Below are 24724 nucleotides of genomic sequence, written 5' to 3' on the forward strand. Positions count from 1 at the left end.
ACCTCTAGGCAACTGAAATCCTTCCCTGTGTAGCAGGAGTCAACACCAGCCTTTTCATAGCAGATAAAACAATGTCCCATTAAGATAACATGCCATCCTTCCTTTTCTTCTCCCTGGCCTCTGTAAGCAATTTAGACAGGGATCTCTCCATTTGATGTGTAATTGCTGTTACCTGTAACTTGCCCTTGAGCTTTTGAGCACAGGCTCTGCATCAAACTAAAATAAAGTCCCAAGAATGCACAATCTTTTGTAGGAACATGGAACAATTAGGCAGTAACAGAACATCAAGGTGTAGGCTGCTCATTTTTGCTGTGCCACAGGCCATGTTAGACACCCCTTGGGCCTAATTTTTAGATTCGATGCTCTTTCAGGCTGGGACTGAATGAATTATATTCTGGTACAGTACCCAGCACAACAGAGCTCAAGCTAAATGTGGCCTTCAATTAAAATTAAAACAGAGAAGGGGATTGATCACAGAAAAAGATATGAGCACACCATTGATACCATAAGCCTCACAGAGCTAATGTACATGCATCTAATTTAGGGGTGGCCCATGGGCCCCATTTGATCTGATTTTTCATGGGCTCTGCCATCCTTTTCCATGCCAAATTTAAGAAGTTGTCTGTCCCTGATCTAATGGAATACATTCGGGAGAAAATCCTACTTTTTGCCCTCTTTTTCTCTCCTCTTTTATATTTATTGATCTGTAACTAAAGCCTGTTATCTGCCTATGTATCATAGAAACCAAAGACTAGCTAATCTTGTCCATCACTCAAATTCCATTAGCAGTGTGAAATTAGTGCACAGCAGGGCAGACTTTGGCTAAGCACCTTTTAAGACCCATTGTATTTAAAGGGAGAATTAAGCACATGTTTGTATCTCTCCCACTGATCAAACAGGTCTTGAAAATGCACACTTTGGCTGGATTATACACCAAGTTTTTGATGTATGCTGCAAGATGACTCACACTGACCTATGGGCAAAGTCCTTTGTTTATGGACACATAGGTTGTAAAGTAGCCTTTAAAAATGACAATAATAAAAAAGTGAATCCCAAACAGCAGCAAATTGGAGTTTATAAAAACATAATAAATATATTTCATTTTCTTTTATAATTGAAAAGCAAGGTTGAATAAGCACCTATAAAGTACACAATCAATTCAATACATGACAAATCCCTATACAGTTCATACAAAATGTACAGAAAAGGGATGTTTGAAGCTGGTAGGGAGGCTGTGCTGTTCTTGCCAGGTAAGGTTGGTGGAACAGAAGGCATTGTTTCTTATTCCATTTTCAGGTCCCTTCTCACTGTGCAATCCTCAGAATTTCTTCCTGCTCCTGAGACTTGCTTTGGTTTGTTTCCGACTGCCAGAGCCAACGGCCAATTGGTTCTTAAAGTCCACTAGGCAGTCTTTGGCTTCAGAAATGGAGGTGAAAGATTTAATGGGAGAGTCACTGCAATCTGCTTGGGGAAAGGGGCTCCAGACATCATGACTGTATTCATCTTCCTTGTCCATCTCTGCCAAGTTGTGCCTGAGAGGAAGGAAAAAGAAAAGAAAAAAATCAAAATCAGACAACTAGTCTTGCATAATGAGTCTGTAAGCCACAGTCTTACAAAATCCAACTCCTTCTAGCTTCTTCCCCTTTAGTTTATTCATTTAATAAAATTTACCTTGTATTCTGGTCACAGGTTCTAGGTGGCACACAACATAAGTTAAAACAATCTACAAAATACACTCAGTAATAAAATAGAGAACAGAAAGCAGATTGCACAAAATATAGCAAACATAGAAAACAATGGGGAGGGGGGAATTGAACTAAAGGTACACTAGAACAAAAAGGTCCCAACAGTCTACTTAACCACCAATGAGGAAGGGCCAATGGGATATTCTGAGGCAGGAAGACTCAGAACCTGGACACCATACAGAGAAGGCCCTATCTCCCATTTCAGCCAATCTGTCCTCCAATGGCAAGAAAAAGCAAGGCCTCAAAGGATTTATGCAGCAAGCAGGCCAGTTCGTGTAAGAGAAGGCGATTCTTCAAATATCCTGGTACCAAAACATTTTAGGGCATTTAAGGCAATAACTAGTACCTTAACATACACCCCTATAAATATTGGCAACTAATACAGATGAAATAAAATTGGAGTTGTATGCCCTATAAAACAGGCCCCAGATACAATTCAGTTGGTCATATTCTACACCAGCTGAAGCTTCTTTGGACCAAGGTATGTGTGACTGTGGCCAGATCTGCCTCTCTATGAAATGGCACAACTGATGCACTAGCTAAAAGCTGTGCAGAGGTGCTCCTAGCCACTTTCATAACCTGTTCATCTAGGAGCAAAGCTAGAGGGGAGTGCTCCCCCATCCAGAACAAGCTGTATAAAGGAGGGCCCCGCTTATATGGCAGGTTCCGTTCTGGACTGCCGCCGTAAAGCAAACCCCATTGAAAATAATGCAGCACGTTGCGCAAAAATGTCGCAAAAGCGCAAAAACGGCCTTAAAACGGGGAATTTCCCCCTCATTGAAAGCCGCCACATCAGCAGAACGCCGGAAAACCAAACGCTGGTAAGCGGGGCCTGTGATGTTCCTATATTAATGTATATATGGTAAGTGTTGGTTGTTTAGAAGATACATGGTAAGTGGAGTGAAAGAGGAGGGGGAGTGAATGGGCAGTAGAATGCTAGATGATTGGCTGAGTGTTTAAAATGGCTGAACGTATAAAAGGAAGAGTGAGAGTGGAATCTGGGGGGAGAAGAGAAAGAGTGGGTTGTTTGGTGGGTTTGAGAGAGTGGTTTACCAGGAGAGAGTGGAGAAGGAGGGGGGTGGAGTTCGGATTAGTATTGAGTAAAACCATATGCTTATGTGCCTTAAGAAGAAATCTTGTTAATCTTGTTAGCTTTGTTATCTTTAATAAATACTTAATTTGGTTTACCAAAGGCTTGATCCTTGGCTGGGGTTTCACAGACCAGAAGGGAGAGTAAGGTAATGACCAAGGCTGAAGGGAAACTGTAACAAATGGTGGCAGCGGTGAAGAGAATAACAATACCAGTATTCAGAGTCTCTGGGAATACTAGTATTAGGACGTGACTGGTGGTTGCCTAGCAGGGGGATCTGTTGAGATCTGTGCTAGAGCGGGGAGAGAAACAATAAAAAAGGACAGTCTGGACTGGTGGAGTCCCTGGTGGTGCCTAGTGACAGGCAGTAGCCACGCGCAGGTAGGAACCTGACAGGGAGAGCCAGGGAAGGGCGTCACAGGGCCCTACCATACCTAGTCTTGGATTGGCTTCACTACTGATCTACAATCTGTCACACCTAGACTAAATCTCAGTTTGTCAGTCAACATCCAGTTCATCACTGCACTCGGGCTCCAGTCCAGAACTTCTACTGTTTCCCTGTATTCTGAAGGAAAAGGGAGATCAAGCTGGGCTTCATCAACATAGTGATGGCACCGCAGTTCAATCTTGTGCAGTGGCTGCATGTTGAAGTTAAACAGTACACAGACAAGATGGAACTCTGAAGGACACCATAGGCCAAAAAGTTCAACAAAAGTCCTTCAGCATGAGGAACCTACCATTCAGGAAGCAGCAAAGTCATCACAAAGCCAGATGCTCAAGAAGGATATAATGGTTAATGGTTAATGGTAAAGCTGTTGAGCATCTAGTAGAACTCTTTCAACAAGCATTTTAAGTAGAGACTTTATCCCAGTTTGCATCTGAGTTTGAATTGTTTATAGGTGTTTTGTTTTTTTAAAAAAATGTTTTTAAGAAGTTTTAAATATTTTTGTTTGCCGCTTTGGGTTCCTTTGGGAAGAAGGGGCAGGATATAAATTTAGTAAAATAAATAAATAAATGGGACACACTCTCCTTATTTACTTCCCAGTGTAAGTCATCTACTAGGGTGACCAAGGCAGTTTCAGTCCCCAAACCAGGTCTGAACCCAGTTTTGAAATAATCAAGATAATCAGTTTCAACCAGGAAAATGCAGAAATTGTTGCTGGGATGTTCTCATCCACTGGCTTTGTCCATTAAAGCATGAGCTAGGTTAATGACGAACTAGGAAACTGTCAAGCGTCACAATATCCCCTAAGATTAAGGGAGGGAGAACTCTCCTGTCTAATGTAATCAACCTCCTGGTCCTGAAGAAAAACCCACCTGCTGCATTTGGGCAGAGATACTTCCTTCCTACTCCAAAGGGACTGAGTTCCTTTGCCATCAATGATAAAAGCTAATACTCCATACGGTCATCTCTCCACCTTACTTACTAAAGCGTTTCCTTTGGCTTTGCTGACAGCTAGGTGTTGAAAACCTGCACCATGGCAATCATGCTTTTTGCTATAGCAGCTAAAAGACCCCGTGGCACAAGTGGTACTAGCTAACCTTGTGTCTTCTCCTCTGGATGGTATGGCAGCCACCTCTGTATCTGAAATGAGAATATACCACAGGATCAGCACTGGTCCAAAGTTCCAGATCACAGAAAGTGAAAACTCCATCTTATTTTCCACTAACGACCACTTAGAAGTCATTTTGGCAAGTAAGTGGTAAACAAACAATTAAAACCTCATCTGGAGTATTAGTTGCCCAGTCTGAGCACCACACTTTGAGGATAATGTAGACAGAATGGGTTCAGAGGAGGGCAATGAAGATAGTCAGTGGTATGGAAACAAGTCCTGTGAGGAGATGCTGAAGGAAGCAATGCTGTGCTCATCTCTACTCTCCCATTTTGCAAATTTCTTTGCCCCATTATGAAAGAGGCAGTCATTTATTTATTTTTGCACATTGTTTTCAAGGTGGAGGCAGAGAAAAAATTAGGTAGTTTTTTTGTGGAACAGGGGCTTGTCTTTTACGTTAAAACAGCCTTCTCTACTTGGTGCCATTCAGATATTTTGGATGACTATTCCCATCATCCCTGACCCTCAGCCCCAGCCAGCATGGGCAATGGGTCAGGTTTGATGGGAATAGTAGTACAAAACATCTGGAAGCACCATCATAATGTTACAAGATGGCTGAGGGGTATGTGTGTGCGTGTATTCTTGCTTAAAACAATCCTTGTGCTGTGTCCTGTATTTTCCCAGGCTGTTCATGCTTCTTAAAAGCCTTGGGAGGCCCTCAAAGCCCGGCCAACCCGAGGCTGCTTGTGGAGTGCCTGAGATGAGATGATTTATTATTACTATTACTGTTGTTATTATTACTGTTGTTATTATTGTTACTGTTGCTGTTATTGTTACTATTGTTACTGTTGTTGTTGTTGTTATTATAAGGACTTCCTTTTAAATCTCTCTCTCTCAGTTCTTAGGTGCTCCACAGGCAGCCTCCCAAGTTGCCCAGGCTTTGAGACCCCACTCAGGGCACTGGAGCAGCATAAACAGCACAGGAGGCTGCAGAATGCAGCACTAGGATTGTTTGAAACAAGAACACACAGGGATATCCCTCAGCTACCTTACAATGGTATGAAGCTTTAAAGCAGAGTAGTCAACATGGTACCCTTCAGTTGTTGTGGGCAACTCCCATCAGCCCAGCCTTCATTGCCAATTGTCAGGGATTATAGGAGTTGATACTAAATTGTTCAGGGTTGTTAAAACAAAAAGGGATTGCAAAGAGCTCCAAAGAGACCTCTCCAAACTGAGTGAATGGGCAGAAAAATGGCAAATGCAATTCAATATAAACAAGTGTAAAATTATGCATATTGGAGCAAAACATCTTAATTTCACATATACACTCATGGGCTCTGAACTGGCGGTGACCGACCAGGAGAGAGACCTCAGGGTTGTAGTTGACAGCACAATGAAAATGTCAACCCAGTGTGTGGCAGCTGTGAAAAAGGCAAATTCCATGCTAGGGATAATTAGGAAAGGTACTGAAAATAAAACAGCCGATATCATAATGCCGTTGTATAAATCTATGGTGTGGCCACATTTGGAATACTGTGTACAGTTCTGGTCGCCTCATCTCAAAAAGGATATTATAGAGTTGGAAAAGGTTCAGAAGAGGGCAACCAGAATGATCAAGGGGATGGAGCGACTCCCTTACGAGGAAAGGTTGCAGCATTTGGGGCTTTTTAGTTTAGAGAAAAGGTGGGTCAGAGGAGACATGATAGAAGTGTACAAAATTATGCATGGCATTGAGAAAGTGGATAGAGAAAACTTTTTCTCCCTCTCTCATAATACTAGAACTCGTGGGCATTCAAAGAAGCTGAATGTTGGAAGATTCAGGACAGACAAAAGGAAGTACTTCTTTACTCAGCGCATAGTTAAACTATGGAATTTGCTCCCACAAGATGTAGTAATGGCCACCAGCTTGGATGGCTTTAAAAGAAGATTAGACAAATTCATGGAGGACAGGGCTATATCAATGGCTACTAGCCATGATGGCTGTGCTCTGCCACCCTAGTCAGAGGCAGCATGCTTCTGAAAACCAGTTGCCGGAAGCCTCAGGATGGGAGAGTGTTCTTGTACTCGGGTCCTGCTTGCAGGCTTCCCCCGGGCACCTGGTTGGCCACTGTGAGAACAGGATGCTGGACTGGATGGGCCACTGGCCTGATCCAGGAGGCTCTTATGTTCTTAAGAAGGAACTGGATACGTTTAGTCTGGGGAACAGAAGACTGAGGGGAGATATGATAGCACTCTACAAATACCTGAAAGGCAGTCAACATGGAAGACGGCAAAGGCTTGTTCTCTGTTGCCCCATAGGGCTAGACTAGATCTATAACGGGTTTAAGTTTTAGCTGAAAGTTAAGAGAAGCTTCAGTAAGAGCAGTTGGAGTAGATCAGCAAGAGGGGTGGTTGGCTTTCCATTGCTAGAGGCTGGATAGTCATTTGTTGAAGATGTTCTAGTTCTGCGTTTTTTGCACTGAGAAGGGGGCTGGACTAGAGGGTCTACAAAACCCCTCAAACTCTACAAGTCTATTATTCATTCCAATGGACAAGCAGAGAAACTGTATTTCTTGTTAAGCACTGTTAAATCAAACTGGAGTTGGAGAGGCAAATTATACCCTTTCTTAGATAACAAGCATGGCAGGAGGCTCATGGCAATAGATGATGGAAAGGGGCTTTTAAAATGATTTTGTTTTAGACTTCTGTAACCTGAACCTACACCATCTACAAAGACTGAATCAGACATCCAGACATGGCTGCTGCCCTCATTATGGCCGAACAGGAGCCCTGCTAAGGTCAATGTAGCTGCGATGCACAAAGACTTGGTTCTTTGTACAGAGACACATGCATATGGGGAGAAGAGCATCAACCATGGCTGAACTATGCTCTATAGATAATTATGTTCTAATGTTATGCTAGAGAATGACTGATAGAATCAATACATAGACAAAAAGGCAGAGGTCCCAGGGCCAAATATAGTCCTCCAGTCATCTCTGTCTGGCCCTTGAGATTCATGACAGCTCGTTTGCTTGGATGGTGGATGGAAAGATGAGTACGGATGGGAAATAGAGTCCTCAGACCTGAATGTAGCCTCCTGTACAAAGATAAGAATCACATCTGTTGCTCTGGTCCTACCCACCACTGGCATGTGGGCCAGGAGGGTATGTAGCGCTCGGGTTGAAAAAGGTTCTCCACCCCTGCAGTAAGGCATGAATGTCGGCTATGAGCTGGTTCTCCTACCTGCAGCCTTGTGTTCAGATTGCTCCAGCATGTTCAGGAGTCGGCCTTCAGTTCTTCCCTTCTATGACAAAGTAAGAGACCATCCTCATTAGGCTTTGCACATACAGCACCTACAACAAAATGTTTCCTACAACCTAGTCTGGACAGAAGCAAAAAGAGGCACCGAGGGGGGGGGTTGTAAAGGGAACATGTCAGGACAGAAGCAGACTCCCCTGAGTAGAAGGCACTTGCCAATGTAACAATGGTTTTAAAATTATCTAAATCTGGGACACCAAGCATTTTGTAAACTTTACAGTTTCCAAATTTGCACATCTCCTGTGCCTCAGAATTTGTGGTCAAATGCTTTGCGAGAGAGCATGGAAAGAATGGGTTGGGTCTCATAGAAAGCTGGTGCAAAAGGGAGGCAGAGGAGAAATGGACAATTTGCAACTGTGCTGAGGAAAGGTCATTCCCTTCATCACTACCCTTTCTATTTTATCTGCTGTTTTCTTTAGTAGACGTTGACACAATGTTTTCAGGCACTTCTTTGCAACCCTAACAATCAGAAACACATGTTGTTATTTTTAAAATTGCTATGATTCTTGGGGATCTGCACAACTGGCTTTGAAAGCCATATTCCATTGCCCCCACAGATCTCCTCAGCAAGCAGATTCCTACACATCCTGTTCATAACTGCAGTACACTGGAAAAGCAAAGAAACTTCTTCTGGAGATGCACAATAACAATAAACAGGCAGGGGCTCCTTCAGGAGGGGTGTGATCAATTTAATAAATAACAGCTCCAGACTTTGCAAATAACGTTTTCCTTGTCCAATTTTGCCTTTTTATTCTGTAGATGAAGAATAAGCATAGTCTACTTTCTGAAGGAAGCACCATTTTGACATATTCTCACAGAACATGTCTAAAACACAGAGAACACCAGTTCCAAGAGCCTCTCACAGCTGGGATGAAAGAAAAAAATTGAGAAATGATAATTTGCCCAGATCTTCCAAGTTTTTAACATTTTGGGAGAGAGGTGGCACCTTATGTGCTTTAACACTCCAGTTGCAAGCTACTTAATAGGTTTGAGGAGCTCTGTGCTCTGAAGGCTATCTGGAGAGGCAGGACTCCACTATCAAGGTAAGACCTCTATGCAAAATCTCTGCACCAGCTTTAGACACTGCTTATCCTAAAGGGATGAAAGAGGACATGATCAGGATGCTGAAAGGAGCCACAATCTGTTTTGGACCCACTAGCCTCCTGTGACACCCTTTACTATGCAGATAAGACTTTTCCCAATGTGTCCCTGTCGCATCAAAATGCTAATTGCCATGGAAATCATCCCAGATCATCTGTCCATTTTCCTCTCTACCCAAGAAGTCCCCTGCTTGCCCATCACAACAAGTGCATACAAATCAAAAGACAAATTGATGGAAGCATCTAGCAGTGGGCAACATATCTGGCTGTAACAAAAGAAGGACTATGTGGAACTGATTTGGTGAGGGGTTAACAAAGAAATCACTAAAGGTTAGGGAGCATTTCAGGATTTCTCATCCAGATCACATGCTATGACAAAAATGTTTAACCTGAAACATGCACCCACCCCAGGTGGCTTGCTAGAAAGTAACAAGAACTGCACCTTTAGGTTATAACTGGGACAAGAAGTTATGAGAGCTCCGTGGCTGTCAGCAAAAAAACAGCTCCAGCCCTTGTCCTCTCCTACACCCCCCCAAGCAATGTCCAGTAAACCAAAGCATATGACATGTCATCACCATATTTTCCCTATCTTTGCAAGTGGCAGCCAACAAAGGGAAAGATGGCAAAGAAATTCTAAGTGTGGTGTTCTCACATCCTACATTTTAGATGACCAAATGTTCTGGGGGAACAAGGAGGAGGAGGGGATGTAAGATTGCTGCTTTTGGTAGCAACTGTAGGACTCGTGGAACATCTAGTGTCAGTCTAGGAATCAAATGTAGACTAGAATCTGCACTCCTATTCTTCCATGCTGTGCATCTGTTGCCTAACTAAATGCCATCCAGCATTAATCAAATTCTTTTAATTTATTTCAATTGCACACCAAGTTCTGTGTGGTTATCAGGTAGAATACTAAAGTAAACTTGTCATCTTTGAAGGTTCCAGATTCTTTATAGATAATGATTCATATGCACTTCAAGGAGCTCTGGGCAGGCATTCCTATAGCTGTCCAGGGAACAGAGGCAAGGCTGGTAAAAGCCTCAAGAAAAGCACACAATGCCCAGGTCACAGCATGTGGAAGCTCACTTGTGCTGGCTCTGAGGGGCAGGGGAGCCAAACTGGACCTGGAGTGCTAAAGGGGTGTGTAACACCTCCTGTTTTAGTCTAAGTCAGGTTCTGTCCACATAAAGGAAAGAGATTTGAAGTCAGTGGCATTAACAGAGGCCTCCCACAGTGCTGGAAACTGCATTACACTTGGCTGTGTCCCAGCCAAACTCATCAACAGGCAATCTCGTCATTTGCATGTGAATCCCTGAGGGGCTGGGGCCTGTGATGGATTTAAGGGATTAGACAAAACTGAGACATCATGTTGCATCTTCCTGCTGAGAAATCACATTGCCTTAGCACTCGTGCTGCTGCCATGGATTACAACCTCACCGTGAAAAATAAATCAGCAAGGAGGCTACATTCAGACCTCTACTGCAAAGAAGATGGGCAGTGCACATAAGGTAGCAGGCAAGTGCATGCTAATGCCCCATTTATATGCCCAAGGTTAAATGACCACAGGGGATTAGCTGGAGGAATAACAGTGACTAATACTAATGGAGAGGGCCAGTTAAATTATCTTGTGGTATATAAACCAGGATTAATAGTGTTTTGACAAAATAATTACATAGCAAGGTTGCCATTACTGAAAGAAGATAGCACAACTGAAAGCTAAGGGCTACAGCAAACTGGACCCCAGTGAATGTTTCAGGAAAAGTGGCTGTCAAAAATTGCTGAATGTCTGTATTTCAGTTAATATTGTGCACCAAGAACACACAAAAACTTGGTTTGCACACACGATTCTACATCGTGTGGGCTTCTTGGCAAAAGGGTCCCTGTACACATACTCTGCTCCTAGAAGGAGGCTCTTACCTTTTTAAGAAGAAAGAAATACTCCTGAAATGCATGCTTTAAGAGGTACACATGTGCAATATAGAACGGTGACTCTTTCTGCCAAGGGAGAAGTATGAATGGCATGATAATGCTCACCCTTCAGTTCCTCCTTCAAGAGAGTCAGCTCAACCTCTACGATGACATATTCAGACATGCCATGTTATAAGCAGCGGGCATGGTGTGAACAAGAGCTTGCTATTTGCAATACAGACTCATCTCATCTGTGGTGCAATTTTCCATAACAAACATTTTCCCAGGAGTTTTCCCCCCACCAAAAAGTGAGTTGGCTCCAGTTTCACCATATATGGGTGTTATTGGACCATTCAGGGGACTCTCCAAGCTGCAATCCCCATCTCCAAACTGCCCACTGACTGAAAGTGTGCCTCCCAAATGTATGCCTCAACTCCAGTTCTTCCTCCAAGATCCATTCCTTGTTGACTTCCTCTTTCATATATGCAGTTTTTCCAAACCTTTATTCAATGTTTTTGCCTGCACATTTCATAGCGAATTTGGTTTTAAATGTGTTAAAATACGGCAAATGTAGTTCATTTAAACGTACATGTATCCCCAGAAACAAATTATTTCTGTGATTGTCCCCTTCATCTTTCCAAAATGGCCTTTGATGTGCATGGCATGGCATAATATGGAAGCATTTTGAGTTCCTGGATCTATAGCTATACCTATCTGTGAACCATGATTTCCCAATTCTCGTTGCTACATAGAAAGGCCTCAGGTTCTGCAATCTGGAGAAAAGTAGTATGGCAGGACTTGTCCCTTCACCTCAAGGCTGCAGCTCTGAGCAGGGAAACATCATTGGGCTGGATCAACACATAAAATTGTGAAATGAGCACAGAAGTCACTACAGGAGTAAAATAGCTTGCATTTCCACAATGTAACTGTGGTGCAGTTGATACAGCAAAATATAATGGAGCAACATACTGGTAAATATATAAATTATGGTTGAACTTGCAGGTGGAGAAACATATCACAAGAACTCAAAAGAGAGAGCTATCCATTTGCAGACTGAAGGACAGTAAGACATGCCTCTAACTGAGATTCAGGGATTCATTATCAATCATATCTTATGAATGTAACATGTCTTTTTGGGATGGGAGAAACATGCTGCTCCAGCATTCAACTTGCTGGTATGGAATCAGGGGTGTGGTCGTCAAGCGTCTTGGGGAGTCTTAGACCCCTTACTTTTTTGGAAGCAGGGTCCCAGGTCTCCAGTATCCTATGAGCCAATCAGCATGAAAGGGGAGTGTGTTAGCCATTCAGAACAGTCTTCTAACATGCTTCCTTATCCTTTCCTGCTAGCGGAGTAAAAGGAGGTGAGTCAGGCATTGAGAAGATACTTCTCAGTAGCTAAAACTCTCCCCTTTTGTGCTGATTGCCTCCTAGGGACACCTGTTGTTGTGGGAGAAGGCACTAATAAGGATCTCATTCTCAACCTAGCAGCAACAAGGGGGGAGGGGCATGGCTGTGACTATCATGAAGGGGCCCTGCACTTCTGAATTTGCCACTACAGTACTGTATGGAATGCAACTTCAGAAAAGGAAGCAGGTACATGTATTGCCTGAGTTGCAAAAACAGAGTTTCAAGCTTTGCAAAAACTGTACCGAAATAGACTTTTGTTGTTGTTGTTCTGGCTAAGCCGACTGCAATTCCCAGCATGCACCACTGAAGAACATTAGATTATTGGTGCTAGGAAAAGAAACAAAGACTTTCTGCTCCTGAGAGAGAAGCAGGTGTCCTCAAGTCCCTCTCTTATCAGCAGAACTACTACAGCAGTCTTTGTGAGCCAGGGACCAACAGTGGGCCTCAGCACCTCAGTCTGCACCCTGGTCATGCAGTACCATTCTGGATGGATGGACAATAGCAGCAGCACCTCCCCACATGCACACTGCATGGGCACATGTGGGAGAAGGAGTCGGTAAGAGAGCAAGGCTGGAGCTCAAAAAACTGGAGGGGAGGGAAGAGGGGAAAATGGACAATACAGCCAGCTGAGTGCGAGGGAAGGAGGGAGATGAAAGGGACAGCCTGAGAGGAAAAGGGAGAGGAAAAGGGAAAGCCCCTGGGGTGGATGCTGAGCCTTCTGACCCCTTTGCCCCCCCTCCCTCTCTCTCTCACACACTCACCCCTCTGCTCCCTCCTCTGAAGGGAGGTGTTGAAGGAAGTTAGAAAGAGAGATACAGTATTCTGTATAATAATAATAATAATAATAATAAAAACAATAATAAAACAATAGTAATAACAATAATAAAGTATGAATAAAGAGGAACAGGTTAAGAGAGGGAAGCTGTTATGGGAGGAAGAGTTATGAAAGAAACTGGCATTGTGGGGGTGGGAAAAGGATACAGGTTAAGTGTGAAAGGAGAAGGAGAGAAGACATGACAGAAATGAAAAAAAATACTTTGAGAGGCGTGGGGGTGGGAAAAGGGAAAATATAAAATAAAAATCCTTTCCCACTTAGAGCCTCTGGATCAGCAAATTCTGCCTAAAATGGGGACACTCAGTCACAATAACTCCCAGAGTCAACGTTTATACTTAGCTTGAGGAAAGGTGTACTATGGAACTCCTTGCACAAAGAAACTGCTGTCACAAAAAAATTAGCAATTTCCAAAGAGGGAATATCCATAGAAAATAATGCCAGTTAAACTCAGCTGATTATGCCAATTTCTGCATCCACTCACTGTCATTTTGTTGCTGGCTCATCCCCCACACGACACATTGTGACTGGTGGGCCTCTGTCATTTTTAGCCCTCTCAAGCGGTCTTGGGGCGGGGGGAGAGAAAGTTTGAGAACTCTTGCACTACAGGACAACATAGAGTAACGTGTACTTTTTTTTTTTTTTTTTTCAATAATTTTTATTCAGATTTTCATAAAACATACAAGACAAAATCATAAAACATTCAAAGACAAAAAACAAAATCAAAAATAATTAAACAAAAAGAAAAAAAGAAAAAAAAAACAAAAATAAAAAATAAAAAGTAAAATATTGACTTCCCATTTGTCAAAGATCAAATCAGTTATAAGTCTATAATATATAACAATCCTGTCTCTTAAGTCATATTATAAAATCACTTTCCTCCAGTAGTTATCTTACTTAATCATCAAATCTCATAAACATTACTTTATTCTTTCCACAAAAAGTCAAAGAGAGGTTTCAATTCTTTAAGAAATATATCTATCAATTTTTTTTTCCAGATAAGCATATCGATTAATCCATCTCATTACTAATTATGATAATCTTATTGTCATAACCATAGTCAAAATAAACATTTCAATTAATCCATCACATCAGAATCTGTTAGGTTCAGTAATTTCAGTAGCCATTGTTCTATTATCTCTATTAGTTCCATTTTCCATCTTCCATCTTCAGTAGTCTTGTTAAGTCCAGTAATTTCAATATCCAATCTTCCATTATCAGTATTCCATAATAATCTTGCTGTCAAAGCCATAGTCATATAGTAAGAGTCTGATGGGAATTACCTCTATCCCAAATATTTTCTTGCCATCCATTCTGAATAGGTTGCTGAAATACTGCTGTAAAATCATATCTCTGTTCTTTTTTTCAAAATACACTGGGTCATCTCTTAAAAGTTTTTCCATTGTCACATGGCTGCAGTTAATTCCATAGATTTTCTCTATATTGGGCTCCATCACATCATTCCAGTCCAGAAGATTATCCATGCCATTGATAACTTTATCTCTAGAATCTTCATTAATTTCTTCAGAGATAACATTGAGTTCCAAACAATAGATTTTATTTCTAAAGTCCATAGACTCCAAATCTTGTTCCTGTTCCACGTTGGTTCCAATCTCCGGGATCTCCTCTCTCACAGGGACCCCTATTCCAGTCTCCAGGGTCTCCTCTCTCACAGGGACCCCTGTTCCAATCTCCGGGGTCTCCTCTCTCACAGGGACCCCTTCCAGGGTCACCTCTCTCACAGGGACCCTTATATCTTTAATCTCCTGCTTCATTTTACTCAATTCGATTTTCGTTATCTCAATCTCATCCATTATTTTCTGAAACATAGTTATTTCCAGATTCTCAGCCACTTTCTTAATTGCCATTTTAAAAGAAAAATATAGGAAAACCACTTCTTATTTCAGCAACAATTGGGTTAATACTCCAAACTTGGTGACATCACAGTATAAACAGAGCAGACAGCCTTATCTCTCCAATAGTTAAGTAAACAAAATGCAGTTCCCAGGATCGAAACAATTAATGGCAATCGTCAAAAAACAGATTCGTCAAAATAAAATAGACCAAAAAGAGAGTAGTCTCAAAACAGTATAATATTTTTCAAAATAAAAATCTGGAATAGAAATCCCTCTTCTGTGTATATCTTTAGAATGCAAATCCAGGACAGCTTTTTGCAACAAAAACAGAGATAAGCTATTAATTAGTGCGTAGCAGAGAGAAGTTATGGCTCCCCAGTGAGATGTCAAAAACCAATCAATCTGGCAAATCTCTTTTAAACAGCAACAATTTAAGTCAAGTAAAAGAAAAATATAGAAAGAAGGGTGCTTGCCTGTTAGTGCGTTCTCTCTTAGAAGATAAGATGAACGTTCGCTTTAACAGATAGAGCTTGCTGTTGAAAATCCGTCCCACCTTCGTCGGCTGGACCTCGTCCCATAAATTAATGAGATCTGGTCGTCCCAACAAAAATAGGCTTTGAGGTTAATCTCTTCGTTTCTCCCTACCCGGGAGAAGTTTAATCAGTCAAAAAAAAAAGAAAAAACTGACTGATATATCTGAATAAGCTTCTTTTGAGGCAGGAGCCCGTCTCAAAAGCAGGCACAGGCTAAGTCACCCTTCCCGGAAGTCAGAGTAACGTGTACTTCATATGTCCTGAAATTTGATTCCAGGGGGAAAAAGTGGTCTGAGAGTCACAGATTTTAGCAAGTTTCTATTGTTGTTGTTAACCCAGCCTTTATCCAAAGGTCCTGGGGCGGGTTACAACCGTTTAAAAATAATCAAAAACAGTTAAACACAACCTAGAATGACAACATCACAAAAAAGGGGTGGTGGTGGTCCAAAGATATACATCTCAGGTGTCAAAACCAGGATAAAGTGGAGCATCTTCAGCATTTGCCAAAAACTGTACAGTGAAGTAGATTTACCTCTGTGGAGAGGGAGCTCCACAACTTAGGGGCTATCACAGAGAACGCCCTCTTCTGGGCCATCACCACCCCCAAGATTCCAAGGGTGGTAGAAGTACCAAAAGGGCCCCCTCTGCTGATCTCAGCATCTGAGAGGGTCTGTAGAGAAGGAGGTGGTCTTTCAGATATTTGGAACCTAAGTTATTTAGGGCTTTATACACTAGCCTGAGCACCTTAAATTGAGCCCAGAAACTAACTGGCAGCCAATGCAGCTGTTTCAGAACATGGGTTATTTGAGTTCTAAAAGGAACCCCAGCCAGTAATCTGACCGCTGCATTCTGGACCAGCTGAAGTTTCCAAGTCGTCTTCAAGGGCAGCCTTGTGTAGAGTACATTGCAATAATTCTAGCCCTTGTGGACGTAGATTTTTTTTCCAGCATGCAATGCCAAATAAAAAACAGGAGGGGGCCAGGAAGATTGAGATTTGATAGTACTTCTTATATCATTCAAGAATTCCGGGAAAATTATAATACAGTCTAATTTCAAGTACACAGGATAACTTGCTAAACACCATTCACTGAGGCTCATGGCTGAGCAGGTATGTGGACCTCTCCGCATGGTATCAACTCATGGAAGAAAGATCTCAAGCAGCAGGTGGTATGTCTGAATACTATCATAGACAACCTTACCTTTGCTGTTAGAGGTATATATTCAGCTACCCCACACAGAGGCTTACTTCCTCCCCCTGCTGACCATGTAATCCTAACATACCTCTCCCCACTGTTATACCAGTCCTCAGAGCACAGTACTTCATTTTTTATTTTTGGTACACAGTAGTCAATCACACTAGGTATAGGCTGCATCTGAATGATGCAATGATACTGGCAAGAACTAATTGTGTGGTCCAATCCCATGGTATATCCACCCTCCTGGGGTGCATGTTCCATACAAAAGATCCATGAGCTCATTCCATCTGCACAGTTACATCAATTTGATGCAGGAGTTAGCTGTGTGGGATCAGGTCAAGGAAGACTGTCATCGCTTAGTGGCAGAGCAACTACTTTGCATGCAGAAGGACCCAGATTTAATCTCCAGCATCTTTAGGTAAGGCTGGTCTGAAATCCTGAAGAGCCACTGCCAGTCTCCATAGACAATACTGAGCTACATGGCTCAAAGGTCTGACTTGCTATAAAGCAGCTTTCTATGTTCCTAAGAGTGGCTTTTAAGCAGCTGGGGTATGTCTAACTCACATTCTCAGAGGCATTGACCCATCACAGCCTCCCTTTAGAAAGGAAGAATAGACCTGTTGGGATACATATACAAGCATGACCAAAGAATACAGTGTATTTGTAGCCTTATAAAAGAGTTCACTCTCACCTTTGCACGCCTCAGCCTCCTGCCACTCTGGGTTCCATTGGCAGTCCGACTCCAAAGGCAACCGTCGACATGCCTCTGATACTCTTTCCGTGGCACCAGAGCCTTACAGAGGTAACACTTCTCATACCTACCACGTCAGAAGAGAAAGGAATGCATTACCATTCACTCTGCCTTGAGTGTTTTTTGCTTCTCCAAACCACTCTATGGGGAAGGCTTGTCAATGGAGCTGGATGTGCACAGCAGGATGACCAATAAAGCTGGCCTGATGCCAATCAAAAGGATGGAGCGATTAGCAGGTTTTCCCCAACTGCTTTTCTGTGTCCTGCTGCTGTAGCAGTGGGATGGTAATGAAATCAGCTCCTCTAACTATCTCAAACAATGCCCGTTTCCCTTCAGACATAAAACACCCTGTCAACAGAGCTGAAATGAAGTGGTGTGCTTTTGCAAAAGGGAGCTACAGTTTGCCCAAAAAGTAAAAAGTGTGTTAGATCAGAGACACGTTTTTCCAGGTTTGAATGAACTCATCTAACTAGTACATCAATTCTTCCTGGGCACTGACTCAATTGTAAAAGATGCAGGATTGAGAAGGGAGCACTGAGTGTGTGTTGAATTCCAAAGAATTTGGCAGAAATGCCAGCCTCTCCCAACTTTAGTTTCACTCCAACCTCCTCAACTGTGTGCAAAGGTTCCCTTGCTATGAAACTGACTGTGCCCAAACTGTAAGGAAAGCTAGGTCTCGAGCCTGCACAGGAGGATAAATAGGAATGTGAGTGCAGAACTGGAACTGGATGCAGCTGCTGAGCCATGGATCAGTGAACTGGAGGAGTTCAACAAGCCTCACTACTCTGTGGCATCCAGAATGGGTCTGAAGAGCCCCCTTCATGTTACATTCTGCAGTACTTTTCCATATTTTCCTTCCAGTCGTTGCTGATTACCAAGATAATGTGTCTAAACAGAAGCTGTCCTCTCTATAATTAGCCTAATTCCATTAGTGATGTTGCCATCCAGTGTTTGTAACAGCAAAATTACTTCCATGGCACGGTTTTTTACTGTCAGATCCTTTCTTATGATGCTGTGTGGGTGGGAGGAGGAGGAGGAGGGGTGGCAGCAAGAAAGATTAAACAAAACCATCTCCATCTGAACAAAGTCTAATTTCATTAAAGATATCACTACAGGTACCATCATTGCCAGCCTTCTTTATCATGCTTCTCTCTGACATGGACATGCAGATCTGCCACTCAAAACTAACCCACCAGCTCTTAAAGGCTATCTACAGCCCAAGGTTCTGCTGCTTGCAGGGATTTGTACTTGCCTTTATATATGTTCACTCTAGCAACTGTAGCTGAGCTATAACCAAATTGCATGTTTTATCTCAGGGCAAACAAACAAACAAAAAAGCTGCTCAAGCTATATAGGTGGCGTTTTCTACCACTATAGGATTTTGCTTGTCAGCCACTGTTAAAGATCACCTTTTGTTTAAAAACAAAAAACAACTCAAGAGCAGTTTGAAACTGCACATTTCCACCGTACTGAAACACCATTATTACAGATTTGTGCAGCTGTACAAGCAACAGACAATCACCTCCAATGCCTTGGTAGAAAATAGGTATCACTGTTATGTGATCTTTCTGTGTGGCATGGAATGGAGGGAGACAAGGCAGGGCACAAGGAAACACAAGCTCGTATGAAACATGGCAGCCACAATGGCCAAGGGCAGCATTAACACTGGAGTAACAGCTCTACATGTTTTTATATTATGAGGTGTTGGACTACGACCTGGGAGACCAGGGTTCGAATCCCCACAGCCATGAATCTCACTGGGTGACCGTGGGCCAGTCACTGCCTCTCAGCCTCAGAGGAAGGCAATGGTAAACCCCCACTGAATACTGCTTACCATGAAAACCCTATTCATAGGGTCACCATAAGTTGGAAGCGACTTGAAGGCAGTCCATTTCCATTTTTTTTCAATGTTTAGAAATTTGCACCCAAAATGATTCTACTTGAACCATGCAAACACAATCACCAGTGGCACTGGCTGGTTCCCAAATGCTTTGACAGTCTAATATACTGCTAATCACTTGCTGGCTAAATCAAAGTAAATTCAGTAATAATCTGTGGAACATTTATATACTTATATGCCAGTCCTTACCTTTCATCACCCTATAATGCAAGAATGGGCAACATTTTTTCTGCCTAGAGCTACATTCCCTCAGGAGTAATCCGTTTGTGAGGGGATGCCAGCTGTGGGTAGGGCTGAAGACACCAGTGAGCAGGAACAGAGTGAGAAGTGGGCAGGACTAACCCTATTCTCTCTCTCTCTCTCTCTGCCAGCCCCCTTTCTCTCTCGACCTATTCCTCCCTGCCCAAAAGATCCAATGTGACAAAGAAACAGAACCAAAGGCAGGGTTTTGAACATTCAGAACCAACAATTATATACCTGACTCTTATGCGAGGAAGTATTGTTCCACCTGAGGCAGTGGTTCAATGATGAATGGAAGGGTGGGAGAGCTAGAGAGATCAAAGGACTAGAATCGCCAGTAGCAGATCAAAAGCTCCTCACCAACCATGACAGAACACAAACTGAATAAAACGCTGGTCAAAAACAAGTAAAAGGAAAGCCAAAGGTTAAAATAGGTAAGAACCAGTTGGGCTTTCTTTTCACAGGAGGCTCTCAGATATTAGGGTGAAGCTTGCTGGAGACAGGCAGTAGTGCAGGCAGCTTGACGCAGAGAGAAGTGGCAACAAAGCTGCAACAGAGATATCTACAAGTGGCCCAAACCAGAGCCTTCAAATTAAAGAGAAAAGATGCTGTAAGATGGGCAGCGTACCTACTTACTTGTCAATGTCAACAGATTCTGATGACTCTTTGCAACTGCTTACTTTACTCTTGGCTTCTCTCTGTCGTCGGGTCATTACTTCAAAACAAGAACAGAACAGTTATTCCATCTCTTAAGAACCGTAGGAGGCTTGTCAAGTATCCCAACAAAATACACAATGCCTGTTTTGAAAGCAACTTCAAAGCTCTCCTGCCCAGGCAGTACCAGTTCGTTTGGGGACAACATTGTGGGAGAAATAAAAAAAGAGGACTCGTTTATAATGGCATAGTCTTTCCTACTATGAAAGCTGTAGCTGTAAAGCTTCCACCAAGACACAGTATTTGCTAACTTCCTCTGACATAAAATAACATAAAAACCTAATGACAGCAGCGTCTAGATGTTACTTGCCTGGGCTTCCATAGAGACTTTTTGAGCAAGTATTTTATAGCTTAATTTCAACATTCACATGACCTCTGTTGGCAGCCTAAAAAGTAGGCTTAGCAGCTGCTTTGAGGCCCGAAATAAAAAATAAGTTTTACTTGCTTTGCTCCTCTACATAGGTCAGAACATATACAGAAATCCACAAAACACATGTAGGTTTCAACTTTCGAGCCTATGAAATGCAAGACCCTTGGCTCAGTCAGGGCTTGGATGGATAACCTCAACAAGTAAAGGTGAAAACTACTAGAGCCGCTTTGTATACATTGAATGACTATGCCTTAAAAAGTCTGGGAAGAAAGGGGGAAAGCTTCAACTGTGGGCAGAATTTGTACTGAGTAATCAAAAATATCCACTTTCTATATTCAGAATAAACCAAGCACATTTGCATGCATTGACTTAAGGGGCATAATCTATTCTGATTGAAATACTGGCTTTTTTGCAGACTTTGGAATCTTTTGGCAGAGATCTCTGTAGGGGTGTGTGTGTGTGTGTGAGTGAGGGGGGGGGAGAGAGAGAGAGTTGGGAATAAGGACAAAGAGCCATGGGGGCAGAGGGGAAAAGAGAGAGGTGTTATCAGATGGTTTCTCCTCAGGTTGTATAAATGCCTTTTAAGAGAAGATCTATCCCTGGTCACTAGACATTCTGCCCAAAGTTCCATTAAGGCTCCACACTTTCAGCAGCTCTAACTATGTACTTTGAACTGTCTTTCTGCAACCATGAGGACTAGGAACACACTTTTAACAGTAAAAAGGCAGGTGCTAATGAAGCCACATTTTACACTGCACTTAATTACACATACATACAACCCTTTAAACAATGGCTCTCCTCTTTCTTTCAATTAAAATTGGTGACAAGGATGACAATGAACTCAGTGATGTGTGTTTGTCAGCAAGCCCAGCCAGACACCCCAGCTTTCCTCACCAAACATCTGTAAAGAGAATTTTAAAGTATTTGTTTCATATAGTTGAAATCCTTTCAACATATTCCTGTTGACAGGCCACCAGCTATGCTACTTGGGGAATATATCAAATATCCTCAGCCATTTCCACCAGGGTGCTAGAGTTTCTAATCCAGAAACAGATGTTGCTTTGGCAATTTAGTAGAGGGGACAGTGTATTAGAACACTTTTACAGCCTGATATCAGATCTTCCTGTGCTCAATACTCTCATTAGGAGAAAGGTCTGAATCAGTGTTATAGGCGCTATAAAACTGTTACTGTTTGCTCAACATCTGCTGTAAAGTGGGTGCCCACGGAGTTCAGAATAGAAAGATGCCTTATTGGTGCCAGCACAGTCTGGGCCTTGAAACATACATTTTCAGCTCACAGTTCCTTTGTTCCTGTTCTCTTGGTGGTTGCCATAACAGACTGGTTCATCTACTAGTTTTAATGGGTGAATTCCCCCCCCCGTATATGCTACAATGACCAATATGTAGTCTGTGCGCTCTCTGGGCTGAAGCATATGCTTGCATAGGATTCTGGGATGTCCATTAGGGAGAAAAAGAGTGGAGCTACATTCTCACACATTCAATGAGATGCTGGCCGATCAGTCATCAAAAGAGGACATACTCATTTCGTCAGCCTGGCCTGGATGTGAATCAACGACCTGGGTGCATGAGGCTTCCATGCCTTGCTGTTAATCCCCCAGTCACCTGATAATCCCAAAGGCTTTTTAACAAGCTTGTTTACAGCAAGAGCAGAGTAGATCTCTAAGCCAGTGCACAGTTGTTAATATTCCTGTAACAGTCTCTCTCAGAGTGCCTTGTGCACAGCTCAGGTGTTAATCAGTTCTATTTTTTCCAAAGGAAGAGAACACATCTGGCACAGCAGTCCTGCTAGAAACCTTTGGGACTGGCACTACACAAACACCAGGAAAGACCTACAGCTATGCTGCCAAGAGCAGCAACAGAAAGAGCAGGGATGGCATCACCAGTTGGCTAAGCCCATCACAGGTGAGTTGGCCTGCTCCCATTCCAAATGCTGAACTCAACAGTGCTATTGCAGGATTGTGCCAGCAGAGCTCAATTCCAGCAGAGAGAGAAAGCCTAGGACAAGGTTCCCGAGGAGGAAACCAAGTAGGGAAAAATCTCCTTAACAGAAACTACTGCAAGGTAAATCTCCTCTCAGAGCAAGAAAGAGAGCAAGAGAGTGAGCATGCCTCTCAACAATCTATACAAAATGAGCACAGCATCCTTCCTCAAAACATGCTGGGCTAAGTCAGACATGTCCACAATGCTTACTGCAGCCAAATTAAAACTGTATCGGCTTCAGCTTTCTTCCTGTCAGTACAAAAGAACCTTGCATCCTCCTGGCTTCTCTAGGTATCATCTAACTCACTTTTTGTGAATTCCACATTGCCTAGCCTTTTCCACCCATACCGAAATGGTCTGGGACCTCAAGGCAGCACATCATAGTAAGAATACACACCTGGAGGAATCACTATGTAGCTCCCCTGCAGCTACTTGCATAACTTGATAGATTTCTGAGGATTCCAGCTTTCTGTTCTTTAAAAAAATGAGTACATTTGGAGCTCTTTGGGGTGTTACAAAACTTGACAACTCATACTTCCTGGGTTATAGAAAAAAGACAGAGCTTTGACTATGGCCCTGGGCAAATCACATAACTGCAATGATTTCCCAAGATCTATCTCCTTGAAAGTATGCCTTTTTACTACTTAGAGTTACAGGTGGTCTCTTGGAAATCACCTTCAGATTTGAAGAAACACAAAACCATAAAATGAGAACTAAATATTGTCTCAGGGTGTGTCTGCAAAGGCCATTTTGAGGGAAGCAGCAATCAGAGGCAAAGCAAATATGCAATAGGACTCCTACACTGTGGCTGCATTCAGCCAGTACTGGTAGCCTGTCTATTCACAGTGTGGGGGAGAAACAGTTGTGAGACTAACATAGGTAGTGCAACCCACACAACCGAAGAAATTCAGAACAAGTTCCCATTACTGCTTTCTCAGAGATTCCTTCCTACACTTCCATGTCTGTGATAAAGCACCATGGGCAAGGGTGCAAGAAATCCCTTTGGACAGGAAGCCAATAAATCTTGGAGTGTTTTAGAATCTTTTAATGCACAGGTCTTCTTTCAGAAGTGCATTCTTTTGGTTCGGCATTATATTTTCATACCATCAAAAAACCCTTACAAATATTGGGGAACCATAAATAGGACAGATAATAGTGTGTGTGTGTGTGTGGGGGGGCTATACTGCTTGCCTTTTGGCAGCAGACTTCCTCTACACGGGGCTTTCCCTGCCCACCGCCTCCCTACAAAACATCTATTCTCATTTACAAGCAGAGATATTTTTCGTGAAGCATCTTGTTAATGGGAATAATTTCTTGTACGTTGGCCCAAGAAGTGATGAAGCTTTTCCCTGCACCAATTCTGTTACCTTTTTTTATGCTGCATCAGTGCCGCTTCTCTTGGTGTTGAAGCTTTTTTTAAAACAGCATCAGCACCAGCATGGCTGTGGCTCAGAAAACTGAAAAATGAGTCTCTTTGTGTGCCTGAGATGTGGCTGCGGTAAGGGAAAGAATGGCAACCTGCCTCGACCTATTCTGGAGCTGGACATCTTCAGCATTGTGGTCACTGTGGAGGAGGAATAAAGCTGGAGGCATGTTGAGAACAAAAGAGCCTTGGGAAAGTAACAGCCAGTCTTTTGCAAAATTCCTTTCTAAACATGCCTGGAAATATCTGGAGAGCAGAATGGGAGGGAAATGAAAGCCCTCTATTTTATACCAAGAGCTGGGCAAGGCACTGGGGGAAGTCCAGCAGTGAGACCCAAGCGCCTTGCTCTCTGTGCCAAGTGGTACCTTGCCCAAGTTGGGAGCTGCTAGCCTGCACTCCGCTGCACTTCAGCATCACCACTGCAGGGGCTCAGGGGGCAGTGCTAGGCTTGCATGCTTGCTGCCCAGAGTGGAGGCCAAGTGGTGCCCCCCCACCTTCACCAGGTGAACACTTTAAGAGGACTTACTACACCCTTCAGATATCAGTTCCTGACTTCCTTCATCCATTCATTCCCACTTCAGTCCTCCCTGAAGCAAGGGGCTTCACCCTACTGTATGGCAAGGCCATCCTTGTCACAGGGTGGAATTGCAGCTGCCAGCTCAGCAGGGATCATGTGACAAAGGGGGCTAATAGGGCTCTACCTGGCCTGTAAAGCTGCTGACTTTGGCCTGCCTGCTCAGTCTGAGCAATTCTTTCTTTTCCATGGACACACTATGCTCCCAGATGCCCTGTCTTTGGACATCTGCTTTGC

General features: G+C 42.9%; 1 protein-coding gene across 3 annotated transcripts in view; it reads right to left on the minus strand.

Moving 5' to 3' along the window:
* Nucleotides 1–1058: 1058 nt before the first annotated feature.
* The window catches only part of UIMC1 (ubiquitin interaction motif containing 1), a 93449-nt gene continuing 69783 nt past the window's right edge, over nucleotides 1059–24724 (minus strand). For all 3 annotated transcript variants that reach the window (XM_061617566.1, XM_061617567.1, XM_061617568.1), the window contains 5 exons: nucleotides 20042–20120; nucleotides 17206–17332; nucleotides 7611–7671; nucleotides 4378–4420; nucleotides 1059–1532 (listed from right to left, as the gene is read on the minus strand). In XM_061617566.1, the coding sequence (XP_061473550.1) occupies nucleotides 1319–1532; nucleotides 4378–4420; nucleotides 7611–7671; nucleotides 17206–17332; nucleotides 20042–20120 (524 nt within the window). In that variant the 3' untranslated portion in view covers nucleotides 1059–1318. The remainder of the gene's footprint in view (nucleotides 1533–4377; nucleotides 4421–7610; nucleotides 7672–17205; nucleotides 17333–20041; nucleotides 20121–24724) is intronic.

This window comes from Rhineura floridana, chromosome 3, assembly GCF_030035675.1.
Source record: "Rhineura floridana isolate rRhiFlo1 chromosome 3, rRhiFlo1.hap2, whole genome shotgun sequence".
NCBI lineage: Eukaryota > Metazoa > Chordata > Lepidosauria > Squamata > Rhineuridae > Rhineura > Rhineura floridana.